The 19,292-nt window shown below is 37.9% G+C and overlaps 1 protein-coding gene across 1 annotated transcript in view; it reads right to left on the bottom strand.

The window, feature by feature from the left end:
* SNX27 (sorting nexin 27) overlaps window positions 1–19,292 on the bottom strand; it is a gene marked incomplete at its 5' end in the record, with an annotated part of 83,444 nt that overhangs the window by 43,295 nt on the left and 20,857 nt on the right. Inside the window, one exon of the mRNA XM_079932800.1 lies at window positions 16,423–16,654. Within this exon, the coding sequence (XP_079788926.1) occupies window positions 16,423–16,654 (232 nt within the window). The remainder of the gene's footprint in view (window positions 1–16,422; window positions 16,655–19,292) is intronic.

The raw sequence follows: 19,292 nt of genomic DNA, 5'->3' as shown, positions 1-19,292 counted from the left end.
CAAGTCTCAGTAAATTTAAAACTGAAACCATATCAAGCATCTTTTCTGACCACAATGCTATGAGACTAGAAATGAACTACAAGAAAAACCTGCAAAAAACACAAACACATGGAGGCTAAACAATGTGCTGCTCAACACCCAATGGGTCACTGAAGAAATCAAAGAAATTTAAAAATACCTGGAGACAAATGAAAATGAAAACACAACGATCCAAAATCTATGTGACACAGGAAAAGCAGTTCTAAGAGGGAAGTTTATAGCGATACAAGCCTACCACAGGAGAAAAGAAATATCTCAAATAAGCTAATTTTACACCTAAAGTAACTAGAAAAAGAGCAAACAAAACAAAGTTAGTAGAAGAAATCATACAGATCAGAGCAGAAATAAATGAAATAGAGACTAAATAACAACAATGACAACAACAAAACAATAGAAAAAATTGACGAAACTAAGAGTGGTTCCTTGGTGTGACATTTTTAAAGTACTGAAAGAAAACACCATCACCCCAGAATACTATGCCCTGTAAAAATATCTTTAAAACATAAGGGTGGACCAGAGGGCAGAGAGTAGAAGCAAGAAGAACTACAATCCTGCAGCCTGTGGAACAAAAACCACATTCACAGAAAGATAGACAAGATGAAAAGGCAGAGGGCTATGTATCAGATTAAGGAAAAAGATAAAACCCCAGAAAAACAATTAAATGAAGTGGAGATAGGCAACCTTCCAGAAAAAGAATTCAGAATATGATAGTGAAAATGATCCAGGACCTCGGAAAAAGAATGGAGGCAAAAATCGAGAAGATGCAAGAAATGTTTAACAAAGACTTAGAAGAAGTAAAGAACAAACAAACAGAGATGAACGATACAATAACTGAAATGAAAACTACACTAGAAGGAATCAATAGCAGAATAACTGAGGCAGAATCATGGATAAGTGACCTAGAAGACAGAATGGTGGAATTCACTGCTGCAGAACAGAATAAAGAAAAAAGAATGAAAAGCAATGAAGACAGCCTAAGAGACCTCTGGGACAACATTAAACGCAACAACATTTGCATTATAGGGGTCCCAGAAGAAGAAGGGAGAGAGAAAGGACCAGAGAAAATATTTGAAGTGATTATAATCGAAAACTTCCTTAACATGGGAAAGGAAATAGCCAGCCAAGTTCAGGAAGCGCAGAGTCCCATACAGGATAAACCCAAGGAGAAACATGCTGACACATAGTAATCAAACTGGCAAAAATTAAAGACAAAGAAAAATTATTGAAAGCAGCAAGGGAAAAATGACATATAACATACAAGGGAACTCCCATAAGGTTAACAGCTGATTTCTCAGCAGAAACTCTACAAGCCAGAAGGGAGTGGCATGATATACTTAATGTGATGAAAAGGAAGAACCTACAACCAAGATTATTCTACCCGGCAAGGATCTCATTCAGATTCGCTGGAGAAATCAAAAGCTTTACAGAGAAGTGAGAGCTAAGAGAATTCAGCACCACCAAACCAGCTCTACAACAAATGCTAAAGGAACTTCTCTAAGTGAGAAACATAAGAGAAGAAAAGGACCTACAAAAACAAACCCAAAACAATTAAGACAATGGTCACAGGAATATACATATCGATAATTACCTTAAACGTGAATGGATTAAATGCTCCAACCAAAAGACACAGGCTTGCTGAATGGATACAAAAATAAGACCCATATATATGCTGTCTACAAGAGACCCACGTCAGACGTAGGGACACATACAGACTGAAAGTGACAGGATGGAAAAAGATATTCCATGCAAATGGAAATCAAAAGAAAGCTGGAGTAACAATATTCATATCAGATAAAATACACTTTAAAATAAAGAATGTTACAAGAGACAAGGACGGACAGTACATAATGATCAAGGGATCAATTCAAGAAGAAGATATAACAATTATAAATATATATGCACCCAACACAGGAGCACCTCAATCCATACGGCAACTGCTAACAGCTCTAAAAGAGGAAATCGACAGTAACACAATAATAGTGGGGGACTTTAACACCTCATTTACACCAATGGACAGATCATCCAAAATGAAAATAAATAAGGAAACAGAAGCTTTAAATGACACAACAGACCGACAGATTTAATTGATATTTTTAGGACATTCCATCCAAAAACAGCAGATTATACTTTCTTCTCAAGTGCGCATGGAACATTCTCCAGGAGAGATCACATCTTGGGTCACAAATCAAGCCTCAGTAAGTTTACGAAAACTAAAATCATATCAAGCATCTTTTTGACCACAATGCTATGAGATTAGAAATGAATTACAGGGAAAAAAAGTAAAAAACACAAACACATGAAGGCTAAACAATACGTTACTAAATAACCAAGAGATCACTGAAGAAATCAAAGAGAAAATCAAAAAATACCTAGAGACAAATGACAATTAAAACACAATGATCCAAAACCTATGGGATACAGCAAAAGCAGTTCTAAGAGGGAAGTTTATAGCTATACAAGCCTACATCAAGAAACAGGAAAAATCTCAAATAAACAATCTAACCTTACACCTAAAGGAACTAGAGAAAGAAGAAAAAACAAAACCCAAAGTTAGCAGTAGGAAAGAAATCATAAAGATCAGAGCAAAAATAAATGAAATAGAAACAAATAAAACAATAACAAAGATCAATAAAACTAAAAGCTGATTCTTTAAGAAGATAAACAAAATTGATAAACCACTAGCCAGACTCATCAAGAAAAAGAGGGAGAGGACTCAAATCAATAAAATTAGAAAAGAAAAAGGAGAAGTTACAAGAGACACCACAGAAATCCAGAACATCCTAAGAGACTACTACAAGCAACTCTACGCCAATAAAATGGACAACCTGGAAGAAATGGACAAATTCTTAGAAAGGTATAACCTTCCAAGACTAAACCAGGAAGAAATAGAAAATATGAACAGACCAATCACAAGTAATGAAATTGAAACTGTGATTAAAAATTTTCCAACAAACAAAAGTCCAGGACCAGACAGCTTTCCAGGTGAATTCTATTAAACATTTAGAGAAAAGCTAATACCCATCCTTCTCAAACTCTTCCAAAAAATTGCAGAGGAAGGAACACTCCCAAACTCATTCTATGAGACCACCATCACCCTGATACCAAAACCAGACAAAGATACTACAAAAAAAGAAAATTACAGACCAATATCACTGATGAATATAGATGCAAAAATCCTCAACAAAATACTAGCAAAGAGAATCCAATAACACATTAAAAGGATCATACACCATGATCAAGTGGGATTTATCCCAGGGATGCAAGGATTCTTCAATATACACAAATCAATCAATGTGATACAGCATATTAACAAAGTGAAAAGTAAAAACCATATGATCATCTCAATAGATGCAGAAAAAGCTTTTGACAAAATTCAACACCCATTTATGATAACTCTTCAGAAAGTGGGCATAGAGAGAACCTATCTCAACATAATAAAGGCCATATACGACAAACCACAGCAAACATCGTTGTCAATGGTGAAAAACTGAAAGCATTTCCTCTAAAATCAGGAAGAAGACAAGGATGTCCACTCTCACCACTATTATTCAATATAGTTTTGGAAGTCCTAGCCACAGCAATCAGAGAAGAAAAAGAAATAAAAGGAATACAAATTGGAAAAGAAGAAGTAAAACTGTCACTGTTTGCAGATGACATGATACTGTACATAGAGAATCCTAAAGATGCCACCAGAAAACTACTAGAGCTAATCAATTAATTTGGTAAAGTTGCAGGATACAAAATTAATGCACAGAAATCTCTTGCATTCCTATACACTAATGATGAAAAAGCCAAAAGAGAAATTTAGGAAACACTCCCATTTACCATTGCAACAAAAAGAATAAAATACCTAGGAATAAACCTACCAAGGGAGACAAAAGACCTGTATGCAGAGAACTATAAGACAGTGATGAAAGAAATTAAAGATGATACCAACAGATGAAGAGATATACCATGTTCTTGGACTGGAAGAATCAATATTGAGAAAATGACTATACTACCCAAAGCAATCTACAGATTCAATGCAATCCCTATCAAATTACCAATGGCATTTTTTACGGAACTAGAACAAAAAATCTTAAAATTTGTATGGAGACACAAAAGACCCAGAACAGCCAAAGCAGTCTTGAGGGAAAAAAACGGAGCTGGAGGAATTCAACTCCCTGACTTCAGACTATACTACAAAGCTACAGTAATCAAGACAATATGGTACTGGCACAAAAAACAGAAACACAGATCAATGGAACAAGATAGAAAGCCCAGAGATAAACCCATGCACCTATGGTCAACTAATCTATGACAAAGGAGGCAAGGATATACAATGGAGAAAAGACATTCTCTTCAATAAGTGGTGCTGGGAAAACTGGACAGGTACATGTAAAAGAATGAAATTAGAACACTCCCTAACACCATACACGAAAATAAACTCAAAATGGATGAGAGACTAAACATAAGACCGGACACTATAAAACTCTTCGAGGAAAACATAGGAAGAACACTCTTTGACATAACTCACAGCAAGACCTTTTTTGATCCACTTCCTAGAGTAATGGAGATAAAAACAAAAATAAACAAATGGGACCTAATGAAACTTCAAAGCTTTTGCACAGCAAAGGAAACCATAGGGTTTCCCTGGTGGCGCAGTGGTTGAGAATCTGCCTGCCAATGCAGGGGACACGGGTTCCAGCCCTGGTCTGGGAAGACCCCACATGCCACGGAGTAACTAGGCCCGTGAGCCACAGTTAATGAGCCTGCGCATCTGGAGCCTGTGCTCCACAACAAGAGAGGCCTCGACAGTGAGAGGCCTGCGCACCGCCATGAAGAGTGGCCCCCACTTGCTGCAAGTAGAGAAAGCCCTCACACAGAAACGAAGACCCAACACAGCCATAAATAAATAAATAAAATTTTTTTAAAAAAAGGAAACCATTAACAAGACGAAAAGACAACCCTCAGAATGGGAGAAAATATTTGCAAATGAATCGACAAAGGATTAATCTCCAAAATATATAAACAGCTCATGCAGCTCAATATTAAAAAAACAAACAACCCAATCCAAAAACGGGCAGAAGACCTAAATAGACATTTCTCCAAAGAAGACATACAGATAGCCAAGAAGCACATGAAAAGCTCCTCAACATCACTAATTATTAGAGAAATGCAAATCAAAACTACAATGAGGTATCACCTCACACCAGTTAGAATGGGCATCATCAGAAAATCTACAAACAATAAATGCTGGAAAGGGTGTGGAGAAAAGGGAACCCTCTTGCACTGTTGGTGGGAATGTAAATTGATACAGCCACTATGGAGAACAGCATGGAGGTTCCTTAAAAAACTAAAAATAGAATTACCATATGACCCAGCAATCCCACTACTGGGCATATACCCATAGAAAACCATAATTCAAAAAGACACATGCACCCCAATGTTCATTGCAGCACTGTTTAAAATAGCCAGGTCATGGAAGCAACCTAAATGCCCATTGACAGACGAATGGATAAAAAAGATGTGGTACATATATACAATGGAATATTACTCAGCTCTAAAAAGGAACGATATTGGGTCATTTGTTGAGACGTGGATGGATCTAGAGACTGTCATACAGAGTGAAGTAAGTCAGAAAGAAAAAAACAAATATCGTATATTAACGCATGTATGTGGAACCTAGAAAAATGGTACAGATGAACCAGTTTGCAGGGCAGAAATTGAGACACAGATGTAGAGAACAAACGTATGGACACCAAGGGGGGAAAGCGGCGGGGGGGGGTGGGGGGTGGGGATGGTGGTGTGATGAATTGGGCGATTGGGATTGAAATGTATACAATGATGTGTATAAAATTGATGACTAATAAAAATCTGCCGTATAAAAAAATAAAAATTCAAAAATTTTAAAAGAAAAAGGAATATGAAAAAGAGTATATATAGATATATATATAGATATATGTATGTATAACTGTGTCACTTTGCTGTACAGCAGAAACTGGCACACCATTGTAAATCAACTACACTTCAATAATTTTTTTTTTTTTTTTTTGCGGTACGCGGGCCTCTCACTGTTGTGGCCTCTCCTGTTGCGGAGCACAGGCTCTGGACGTGCAGGTTCAGCTGTCATGGCTCACAGGCCCAGCCGCTCCGCAGCATGTGGGATCTTCCCGGACCGGGGCACGAACCCGTGTCCCCTGCATCAGCAGGCGGACTCTCAACCACTGCGCCACCAGGGAAGCCCCAGTAAAAATTTTAAAATAAATAAAAATCTCCTAAGGGAAAATGAAACTAGACCCTTTTAAACCCAGCTCTTACCACAGGTTTAGTTTGGGTCAAGTTATGTCCCTGACATAACTGCACATTTTAAAAAGGTGTCAGAACACAACTTACAAACTCCGAAAAAAAATAAAATAAAATAAGGGTGAAATAAAGCCTTTTTCAGATCAACAAAAGCTGAGAGAATTCATTGCCAGCAGATCTACACTACAAGAATATTAATGGAAATTCTTCAGGCAGAATCAATATGATACCAGATGGAAACTGCAGTTACACAAAGGAATGAAGTACACCAGGAATGGTAAATATGTGCTTGAATATAAAGAAACTCTTCTCATTTTCAATCTCTTTAATTATTTTTTTAATATTTATTTACTTAGGCTGTGCCAGGTCTTAGCTGCGGCACACGGGATCTTCGTTGTGGCATGTTTAGTTGCCACATGCGGGATCTTTAGCTGCAGTATGCAGGCTTCTTAGTTACAGCATGCAGACTCTTAGTTGCCACACGTGGACTCTTAGTTGCAGCACGTGGACTCTTAGTTGCAGCACGTGGACTCTTAGTTGCAGCATGCGGACTCTTAGTTGCAGCATGCAGACTCCTTGTTGTGGCATGCATGTGGGATCTAGTTCCCAGACCAGGGATCGAACCCAGGCCCCCTGCACTGGGAGTGCAGATTCTTACCCAGTGGACCACCAGGGAAGTCCTCTCTTTAATTATTTAAAGCAAAGACAACAACAAAATATCATGGACTTTATAGTACATATAGAAGTAAAATGTATAACAACAGCACAAAGGATAGAAGGTGGAAATGAAATGTACTGCTATAAAATTCTTATACTAAATGATAAGTAATATTGTATTATTTGAAGATAATACTTAAAAAGATGTATCCTGTAAATGTAGAACAACCACTAACAAAATAAAACAACAATTATATGGAGATAATATGGGATCATTAAAAATACTCTATTAATTGAAAAGAAGGCAAGAAAGGAGGAAAAAGGAATAAAGAACACATGAGATATAGATAATAAAGAATATGGTAGATTTAAACCTAACTACATCAATAATTATACTGGGACTTCCCTGGTGGCACAGTGGTTAAGAATCCGCCTACCAACGCAGGGGACACAGCTTCGAGCCCTGGTCCAGGAAGATCCCACATGCCGCGGAGCAACTAAGCCCATGCGCCACAACTATTGAGCCTGCACTCTAGAGCCCGCGAGCCACAACTACTGAACCCATGTGCCACAACTACTGAGCCTGCACTCTAGAGTCTGCGAGCCACAACTACTGAAGCCTGCGCGCCTAGAGCCTGTGCTCCGCAACAAGAGAAGCCACCACAATGAGAAGCCCGCGCACCACAACGAAGAGTAGCCCCTGCTCACCACAACTAGAGAAAGCCTGTGCACAGCAAAGAAGACCCCATGCAGCCAAAAATAAATTGATTAATTTAAAAATAAATAAATAAAATAATTATACTAAGTATGCAGACTATACACTCCAAGTAAAAGACCAAGATTGCCAGACTGCACAAAAAAAGCAAGATACAACTATATGGTGTCTACAAGAAACCCATTTTAAGTATAATTATACAGATCGGTTAAAAGTAAAAGAATGGAAAAGATATCCAATGAAAACAATAACCAAAAGAAAGCTGAAGCGGCTATTAGTGGCTATATGTTAATATTAGAGACAGACTTCAGAACAAAGAACAATGCAAGAGATGTTTAAGGTGTCAATTCACTTTAAGACATAATGACTTCATTATACATAAAGAAAACATGGATAGAACTGAAGATTCTGCTTCAGGTAAACTCTCTATAGACCAACCCTCCCAGTGAACAACTACAAGCTCTGGAAAAAATACAAAAACCAATAACCTGAGGATTCTGAATGGTACACTAAAATTGTAAAGGGGAGTCAAAACATGAAGCAATTGACAGAGTTGGGGAGTTTCCTGCTTTTAGGGGATTTTGCCCTGAGAGGGAGCATCAGTCACAAATTAGCATAACTTAAGCAACTAAAACTCCAAGAAAAACTGTGACATCTTTCTGGCCAGAGGAAAGAGAGAAAGGTTCTGGGCAATCATGGATGCCACCAAAATGAGTAGAGAATCCCAAAAGAGACAGAACCAGAAAAGGGGATGCCTTAATTCTGTGAACGAACATCACATACATCTCAGGCTGATCCCTCCCTAAATGATATATACACAAGACAGACTCAAAAGTAGCACAGCAAAAGCTGAAAGAATTGAAATGAGACTTGAAGTGCAACTCACAGAAGCTGACACAGCTTACAGTTAACTGCCAAGTAAAACAAATACATCAATATTCCTCAGAGGAATATCACAGAATCCAGAGTCTACACAATGTAACATTCACAATACCCAGGATACAATCCAAAATTACTCACTGTACAAAGAACCAAGAAGATATGACCCATTCCCAATGAAAAAGACACTAAAAAGAGAACAACATCAAAATGACATAAATATTAAAATGTTCAGACATACACTCAATGGAACAGAACAGTATACAGAAATAAAACCACACATATATGTTCAACTGATCTTCAACAATAATGTCAAGGTATTTCAGTGCGGAAAGAATATTCTTTTCAACACAAGTTGCTAAAACTGGATACCCATATGGGGGAAAAAATAACCTTGACCCTTAAATCATACAATATACAACAATCAACTCAAAATGGATCACAGACCTAAACATAAGAATAAAACTATGATGCGGCCACTTTGGAAAACAGTTTGGCATTTCCTCAAAAGGTTAAACATAGGAGTTACCATATGACCCAGCAATTCTACTCCTAAGTATTTCTTTCCAAGAGAAATGAAAACAGGTATCCACACAAAAACTCGTACACACATGCTCATACCAGCAATATACACAAGAGGCAAAAAATATAAAGAACCCCAAATGTCCATCAATAGAAGAAGAGATAAATTAAATGTGCTATATTCATACAATGGAGTGTCATTTGGCTGATACATGCTACAACATGGATAAACCTTGAAAATACATATGGCTTCACTTATATGAAACATCCAGAATAGGCAAATCTATAGAGATGGAAAGTAGATTAGTGGTTGCCTAGGACTACAGGGGATAGGAGGTTTGGAGAATGATGGCTAAAGGGTATAGAGTTTCTTTTTTTTTTTTTAAATAAATTTATTTATTTATTTATGGCTATGTTGGGTCTTCGTTTCTGTGAGAGGGCTTTCTCCAGTTGCGGTAAGCGGGGGCCACTCTTCATGGCGGTGCGCGGGACTCTCACTGTCGCGGCCTCTCGTTGCGGAGCACAGGCTCCAGACGCACAGGCTCAGTAGCTGTGGCTCACGGACCTAGTTGCTCCACGGCATGTGGGATTCTCCAAGACCAGGGCTCGAACCTGTGTCCCCTGCATTGGCAGGCAGATTCTCAACCACTGCGCCACCAGGGAAGCCCCTAGAGTTTCTTTTTGAGATGATGAAAATGTTCTAAAATTGTGGTGATAGTTGCACAATTCTGTGAGCATATTAAGAACCACTGAATTGTACACTTTAAATGGGTGAATTTATGGTATGTGAATCATACTTCGAAATAAAGTTATTACAAAATCAGAAAGCTAAAACTATAAAACTTTTAGAAGAAAACATAAAAATTTGTGTTCTTGAGGTAGGCAGATTTCTTAGAACACAAAAAGCATTATTCATAAAAGAAAGAAATTGACAAACTACACTTCATCAGAGTTTAAAACTTGTTTTTTTGAAAGACACTGTTAAAAATAAAATAAAAAGGCAAGCCTCAGACTGGGAGAAATATTTTACAAAGCATTTATCTGATAAAAGACTTATATACAGTATACATAAATAACACTTAAAACAAAATAAGACAAACAGCCCTTTTTTTTTTTTTGGTACGCGGGCCTCTCACTGTTGTGGCCTCTCCCATTGCGGAGCACAGGATCCAGACATGCAGGCTCAGCGGCCATGGCTCACAGGCCCAGCCGCTCCGCGGCATGTGGGATCTTCCCGGACCGGGGCACGAACCCGTGTCCCCTGCATCGGCAGGTGGACTCTCAACCACTGCACCACCAGGGAAGCCCCAGCCCAATTTTTTAAATGGGCAAGAGCAGAACAGATACTTTAACAATGAAGATATAAGAAAAGCCATTAAGCACATGAAAATACACTCATCATGAGTCATTAGGCAAATGCAAAATTAAAATCAGAATGAAACACCACTATACTCACTAGAATGGCTAGAATTTAAAAAACTGAAAATACCAAGTATTCAAGAGGTTACGGAGCAACTGGAACGCTCCACTACAGATGAGAATACAAAAACAGTACAGCCTCTTTGGAAAACAGTTTGACATTTTCTCATTTGACCCTGCAATTCCACTTCTAGCTGTGTATGTATTCAAGAGAAATGAAAACATAAATCTACATAAAGACCTGTACATTAATGTTATTTCATGGCAGCGTCATTAATAATAGCCCCAAACTGGAAACAACACAAATGGGCAACAACAAGCGAACAGATAAATAAACTGTAGTAAATCCATCCAATGGAATACTATCAGTAATTAAAAAGGAATAAACTATTGATATATGCAACAACACGTATCAATCTTTTTTTTTTTTTCAGTACGCGGGCCTCTCACTCTTGTGGCCTCTCCCGTTGCAGAGCACAGGCTCCGGAAGTGCAGGCTCAGCGGCCATGGCGCACGGGCCCAGCCACTCTGCAGCATGTGGGATCTTCCCAGACCGGGGCACGAACCTGTGTCCCCTGCATCGGCAGGCGGACTCTCAACCACTGCGCCACCAGGGAAGCCCTCATGTATCAATCTTAAAGGACTATACTAAGTGAACAAAGCTAGACATGAAAGACTACATATTGTATGCTTCCATTTATTTGACATTCTAAAAAAGGCAGAATACAGTAACAGAAAGGTGATCAGTGGTTGACAGAGGCAGTGGAAGGGAAAGAGGACTGACTACAAAGGGGCATGAGGGAACTTCCTGGGACAATGAAAATGTTCTATATCTTGATTGTGGTGATTATAAAACTATGTGCTTTAATTAAAACTCATGAAACTAGACATTTAACATGGGTGAATGTTAATGTTAGTAAATTATGCTCAATAAAGTTGATTTTTTAAAAAAGGACAATTAGTAGTTTCATTCCTTTTCTAAGTCTACAGAGGTTCTCGAGGTCTCAGGTAATTCCCCAAAGGTCTCAATATCCAATCTGCTCCATTTTTAGGGCCCAATCTTGATTTCTACTTCTTACATGTCTTATGATTAAAAGTATAGCACCTCTACAAAGGATCATGAGAGACTACTACGAGAAACTATACATCCATAAAATGGACAACCTAGAAGAAATGGACACATTCTTAGAATGGTACAATCTCCCAAGACTGAAGCAGGAAGAAATAGAAAATATAAAGAGACCAATTACCAGTACTGAAATTGAATCAGTAATTTAAAAACTCCCAACAAACAAAAGTCCAAGACCAGATGGCTTCACAGGTGAATTCTACTAACATCTACAGAAGAGTTAACACCTATCCTTCTGAAACTATTCTAAAAAATTGCAGAGGAACGAACACTTACTAACTCATTCTATGAGGCCACCATCACCCTGATACCAAAACCAAACAAAGATATCACAAAAAAGGAAAATTACAGGCCAGTATCACTGATGAACACAAAAATCCTCAACAAAATACTAGCAAACTGGGACTTTCCTGGTGGCAAAGTGGTTAAGGAACTGCCTGCCAACGCAGAGGACACGGGTTCAAGCCCTGGTGCGGGAAGATCCACATGCCTCAAAGCAACTAAGCCTGTGCACCACACCTACTGAGCCTGTGCTCTAGAGCCCGCGAGCCACAACTACTGAGCCCGCATGCCACAACTACTGAAGCCCACACGCCCACAGCCCATGCTCCGCAACAAGAGAAGCCACTGCAATGAGAAGTCCGCACACCGCAATGAAGAGTAGCCCCCGCTCGCCACAACTAGAGAAAAGCCCTTGCGCAGCAACGAAGATCCAATGCAGCCAAAAATAAATAATAAATTAATTTTTAAAAAATACTAGCAAACCGACTCCAACAATACATTAAAAGGGTCATACACCATGACCAAGTGGGACTTATTCCAGGGATCCAAGTATTCTTCAACATCTGCAAATCAATGTGATACACCACACTAACAAACTGAAGAATAAAACCATATGATCATCTCAATAGATGCAGAAAAAGCTTTTGATAAAATTCAACATCCATTTATGATAAAATCTCTTCAGAAAGCGGACACAGAGGAAACATACTTCAACATAATAAAGGCCATATAGGGACTTCCCTGGTGGCGCAGTGGTTAAGAATCTGCCTGCCAATGCAGGAGACACGGGTTCTATCCGTGGTCCAGGAAGATCCCACATGCCGTGGAGCAACTAAGCCCATGCACCACAACTACTGAGCCTGCACTCTACAGCCCTCGAGCCACGACTACTGAGCCCGCGTGCCACAACTACTGAAGCCCATGGTCCCATGCTCGGCAACAAGAAAGAAGAGAAGCCACCACGATGAGAAGCGCACACACCGCAATGAACAGTAGCCCCCACTCACCGCAACTAGAGAAAAGCCTGCGCGTAGCAACGAAGCCCCAATGTAGCCCAAAATAAATAAATTAAATAAATAAATTTTAAAATAAAATAAATAAAGGTCATATATGACAAACCCACAGCTAACATCATACTCAATGATGAAAAGCTGAAAGCATTTCCTCTAAGATCAGGAACAAGACAAGGATGCCCACTCTCATCACTTTTATTCAACACAGTTTTGGAAGCCCTAGCCACAGCAATCAGAGACAAAAAGAAATAAAAGGAATCCAAATTGGAAAAGAAGAAACAGAACTGTCACTGTTTGCAATTGACATGATGCTACACATAGAAAATCCTAAAGATGCTACCAGAAAACTACTAGAGCTCATCAATGAATTCAGTAAAGTTGCTGGATACAAAATTAATATACAGAAATCTGTTGCATTTCTATACACTAAAAATGAAATATCAGAAAGAGAAATTAAGGAAACAATCCCATTTACCATCATATCAAAAAGAATAAAATACTTAGGAATAAACCTAGCTAAGGAGGCAAAAGATTTGTATTACAAAAACTATAAGACACTGATAACAGAAACTGAAGATGACATAAACAGATGGAAAAATATACCATGTTCTTGGATTGGAATAATCAATATTGTTAAAATTACCGTGACTACCCAAGGCAATATACAGATTCAACACAATCCCTATCAAATTACCAGTGGCATTTTTCACAAAACTAGAACAAAAAAATTTTTTATTTGTATGGAAACACAAAACACCTTAAATAGCCAAAACAATCTTGAGAAAGAAGAATGGAGCTAGAGGAATCATGCTCCCTGGCTTCAGACTGTACTACAAAGCTACAGTAATCAAAACAGTGTAGTATTGGCACAAAAACAGACATATAGATCAATGGAACAGGATAGAAAGCGCAGGAAAAAACCCACACACTTATGATCAATTAATCTATGACAAATGAGGCAAAAATATACAATGGAGAAAAGGCAGTCTCTTCAATAAGTGGTGCTGGGGAAACTGGATAGCTACGTGTAAAAGAATGAATTAGAACATTCTCTAACACCAGATACAAAAATAAACTCAAAATGGATTAAAGACCTAAATGTAAGACCAGATACTATAAAACTCCTAGAGGAAAACATAGGCAGAACACTCTTTGACAAAACAAAATCACAGCAATATTTTTTTGGATGCATCTTCTAGAGTAATGGAAGTAAAAACAAAAATAAACAAATGGGACCTAATTAAACTTAAAAGCTTTTGCACAGCAAAGGAAATCATAAACAAAATGAAAAGACAACCTATGGACTGGGAGAAAATATTTGCAAATGATGCTACCGATGAGGGATTAACTTCCAAAATATACAAACAGTTCATACAGCTTAATATCAAAAAAAACCCAAACAACCCAATCAAAAAATGGGCAGAAGACTTAAAAAGACATTTCTCCAAAGAAGACACAGAGGCACATGAAAAGATGCTCAACATTGCTAATTATGAGAGAAATGCAAATCAAAACTATAATGAGGTATGACCTCACACCAGTCAAAAAGGCCACCATTAAAAAAAATCTACAAATAATAAACGCTGGAGAGGGTGTGGAGAAAAAGGAACCTTCCTACACTGTTGGTGGGAATGTAAACTGGTGCCTCCGCTATGAAAAACAGTATGGAGGTTCCTTAAAAAATTAAAAATAGAGTTATCATATGACACAGCAATCCACTCGTGGGCATATATCGGGAGAAAAACTCTAATTTGAAAGGATACATGCACACCAATGTTCATAGAAGCACTATGTACAACAGCCAAGACATGGAAGCAACCTAAGTGTCCATTGACAGATGAATGGATAAAGAAGATGTGCTACATATACAGAATGGAATATTACTCAGCCATAAAAAAGAATGAAATAATGCCATTTGCAGCAACGTGGATGGACCTATAGATTATCATACTAAGTGAAGTAAGTCAGACAGAAAAAGACAAATATTATATGATACCACTTATATGCAGAATCTAAAAAAAAATGATACAAATGAATTTATTTACAAAACAGAAATAGACTCACAGACACAGAAAACAGACTTATGGTTAACAAAGGGGATAGTGGGGCACGAGGTTGGGGTGGGGGAGATAAATCAGGAGTTTGGGATTAACATATATACACTACTATATATAGAATAGATAAATAACAAGGACCTACTTGGGAAACACAGGGAACTATCCTGTAATAACCTATAATGGAAAAGAATCTGAAAAAGAATAGATATATATGTGTATGTATAACTGAATCACTTTGCTGTACACCTGAAACTAACACAACATTGTAAATTAACTATACTTCAATTTAAAAAATGGTTAAAAAAAAGTATAGCACCTCTGAAACACAAAACTCTAAATTTTGTGTGTATAGTTCGGAGAATACATAGACCAGACTGACATAAAGCCTACATGCTATCATCTCCAGCTAAATTACAGATGCAGTCAAACATTATTTGATCCTTCTGGAACTTTTCAGGCTTCCTTGCTTGCTTTTCTCATGTCCCCATTAAAAAGAATTTACCATAAATATCTAGTAGCTCATTCCTATACAGGGGACAAATCTCAGTTTCAGAGACTGCAACATTAAACAGCAGATCAGCTTTAAACACATGTCGTCTGTTTGCCAATACCTACAGAATGCACTGCATTTTCCACAAAGATTAATGAATTTCTCATTATACCATCACTCCCAAAATAATCAAAGGCAAATAAAGAATACTGCAACCAAGGGAAAAATTAAGCAGATTGGGCTATCAGTTGTAATTAGGTTTTAAAGAACAAACAAAGGCATTTGGGAAAGGGGCTGGCACACATCATCCAGAATTCAAGATGGGCTTTCCTGCATATCTACAACAGCAAGAAACTGGAAATGTATAAAATAGCCCATGTGAATTGCATGCAGAATATAATGAGGACCTTGGAGAAAACCAGAATTAATCATTCACACAGATATCTCCAAAGAAAATGAAAAAGAACAAGATATGAAGTGGGGTATAGGGCACTTGTAGGTTCTGACATGGACAAACTCTGTATTACCCAAATGTTTTGGAAGACACACCACACTTTAAAATTAATCTTGCTCTATAACTCTACAGAGTCAACAGTGAGAGACTGCTATTAGCAAAGAGATATGACAACCAATAAAAGAACAAACAAAATAAACTCACACATGATTGCAAAAGGCCCAAATCCAAACTTAAAACTGTCTAGAATAAAATGGAGTTATACTTAAGTAGAAATATGCCTCTTCTTCCATTACTGTAGTTCACTCCCTGCAATAAATCAGGGCCAGTGTCTTTTATTTATGTGTAAACCCATATTCCTGGTAGGCAAACTGACCTAGGTGGCAGTCATTTATCCTAGTGCTCTAATATATATCATAAATGATAAGATTGGGAGAAACAAAAGCTAGGTGTTTGAGGATGGAGTTGGGCTGACACTCACCACAAACTTCTCACCATTCTGCTCCACATGTTTGTATGTGGGGACCGATATGGGCACTGCTTGCTTTTCTGTGTAATCATAAAATGACTGTCCCAACGAGTCGTCACTGGGATCTAGGTTATCTGCCTCATGAGGAGGTACAGATAACACTGTCAAGATCAATTCCTTCTCGCCTGCTCGGATCAGGTCCACCACCTGCTTGTGTGTCGCCCCCTCAACATTCACGCCGTTCCTAAGGGGAAAAAGGGAAAAAGACAATCCCATAAACCAGAAGGGTCCAAACACCTTATAGCTCCACCCTCCTGCCCCCACTCCAGTGTCATGAAGTATGAACCACAAAATAAAAAGATCAGTTTGGTTCCAGAAAAGCTGTTTATGTTTTTACAAATCATAATGTGAAAAAGTGTGTGTGAACTTATGGCAGGGGGAAAAATGGCAACAGGTGAAAGGACCTACCCTTCCTCTATGCTAAAACCTCGCACACAGCCTCAGGAAAACACAAGGGAAGGAGGGTGAAGCTGATGAGGGAACAAAGCTTTTAAAGCCAATTCCCTCATCCTAACTAAGCACGTATACAATACAATAAAGTGGCTTTTAACAATCCTGCCATTTGAACTGTTCTTTGTCCTTTTTAAATTTCTTAGAATTCGGAATTCTGTCAAAAGAAATTTTTCACAAAATATGCTCCCTTAATTTGTAAAGACCCAAAAAGTATGACTTAAGATAGTTCTTTTACATTTGTATCTGATTTCTCCCCATATCTTAAAATCGGTCAACTTAATTTTCCTTTATACCAAGTTTCATCACCTTGGGAATTAAATAATATATATCTTCATACACACTAGTTTCCTCTATCACTCAGTTTTTAAAAAGGCAAGGAGATAAACTCTCTAAAATTTTATTATCTGACCCAACTTCCTTTGTTCTCCCAATCACTTCAATTAGTATCTACTTTTTTTTCTGTTCTGTGCTATCTCACTTAAAGCCCTGTGTAATCAGTTCAAACTAAAAAATGTATCGCTAAGTTTACATAGTAAATCAACCTACGCATTCTCCTTCCTGTTCCACTGTGTATAAAAAGGCTGAAACTAGGAAAAGTACAAGGTTTGGAAGAACAATAATTTTGTCAAGAAAGATGCTGAGTCTCACAAAACTCACTCAGCAAACTGAACTACCCTTCCAGAATGCTGACCCCGCCCCTTATCTCAGCAAAAACCACTAGGCAGCTAGCTGACCTGGAGGGAATCCCCCCATGGCTATCCCAAGAGGGTTAGGAAATACACACCTGGCCTTTAGTCAATTTCATAAAAGCTTATCTACCCTTTAAACTCTTTTTCACTCTTGTTCCAAACCATTAGGGTTTTTCCTTCCTGCAAATGATGCTAGGTTTAGGTTTAACAAGCCTTCCACAAACTTTTCAATCACTGGAATTGTCTGTCAGAGTATGGTATCTGAAACATCCATTTATATAAACAGAACAGGCAGGAGATCATCCAGCTAAGCCTCCTTCCTTATTCTAGGTTTAACAATCTAGCCAGTAAATTCAGTGCTCTTGACATTTCACAACCTAAAATCTAACTTAAATACACACACACACACACACACACACACACACACACACACACTACAGCAATTTTACAACTGGCTAGCTATAGAAGAAAATAAAGAGCTCCCTCCACTGATGGAAATTTGAGCTTTTAAAATTCAGATCAGGTCAGACCAGTGGCCAGAAAAAGTGGTCAGTTCTTTGATCATAGAGCAGGATGGTAAAATAGAAGAAAATGGGCTTTGGAGCTAGATCTACGTGGGTTCAAATCCTGGCCCTGCCAGAACTGGTCTTAAGTCATTTAACCTTTCTTAGCATTGCTTTCCACGTCTATAAAAGAGAGACAATAATAAGTCCCTAACAGAGTCGTTGTGAAGATTAATGTAATAAAACATGTAACTTGCCAAGATCAATGCCTGAACACTCATACCAGAAAGTATATTAAGGAAAGAAGTACTATGTATCTATGGGTTATGAAGAGATTTTGGTTGAAGAATAAATGTAAACCTAAAGTTGGGGATTGGTGAAGCATTTCATCTGAATCTTTGACCTAATTACTAGTTCTGGGAAAATATTTTGATGGTAGAAGAAATAAAATGGAAAAGGCAAAAGTTAAAAATCAACAGAGAGAATTTGATCTATCCCTAGGAATCTTAACTCACGAATATCCTTGTTAATTTTTTTTTTTTAACAAAGTGAGGAAAACTAATACTGTAGAGACTGAAGTAAATATCTTGGATACTAAAACATGATTTTTATGTTAGTATAATCAATTTTATGAGATCAGCATTTGTGAAAAAAGTTTAAGAACTGATGCTCAAATCTTATTTTTCAGCTCCCTAATTTTTCCTAATTTTAAAGGATTTTTAATCTGGACTACTCTGTCGATAGGCTTGGGGGCGGGCGGCGGTCAGTGAACCCCTACAGACTTTGTATGTAAAATTATATTTGTCTACATATATGCATTGTTTTCTGGGAAGAGGGCCCACAGCTTTCATCAGCTTCAAAAAAGGAGTATGTAATCTCCAGAAAGGTTAAAAACTATTGTTTTCAATGCATACCTCCACCCATTCAGTTTTCAAGTTAGAATACACTGTTCCTTGGGTCACTCACAGAAATAAGCCCTGAAAATTGGCAAACTTAAGTGACGCTTACTCCAAAAGCAGGCAGGGAGCAAGGAAGCTTGCTTAGGTTTCACTTCTTTAATAGTAAGATCAAGCTTCAAATTGGCTATCATCCCCAAAACCCTCTTTAAAAAACCCAAAATAACAACAAAAACAAAAAAAACAGGAAAGAACTACCAGTGTCATATTCTAAACACACT

This window comes from Stenella coeruleoalba, assembly GCF_951394435.1.
Source record: "Stenella coeruleoalba genome assembly, chromosome: 1".
Classification (NCBI taxonomy): domain Eukaryota; kingdom Metazoa; phylum Chordata; class Mammalia; order Artiodactyla; family Delphinidae; genus Stenella; species Stenella coeruleoalba.
The sequence above is the reverse complement of the archived record's forward strand: the minus strand, read 5'-3'. Positions and strand labels throughout refer to the sequence as shown.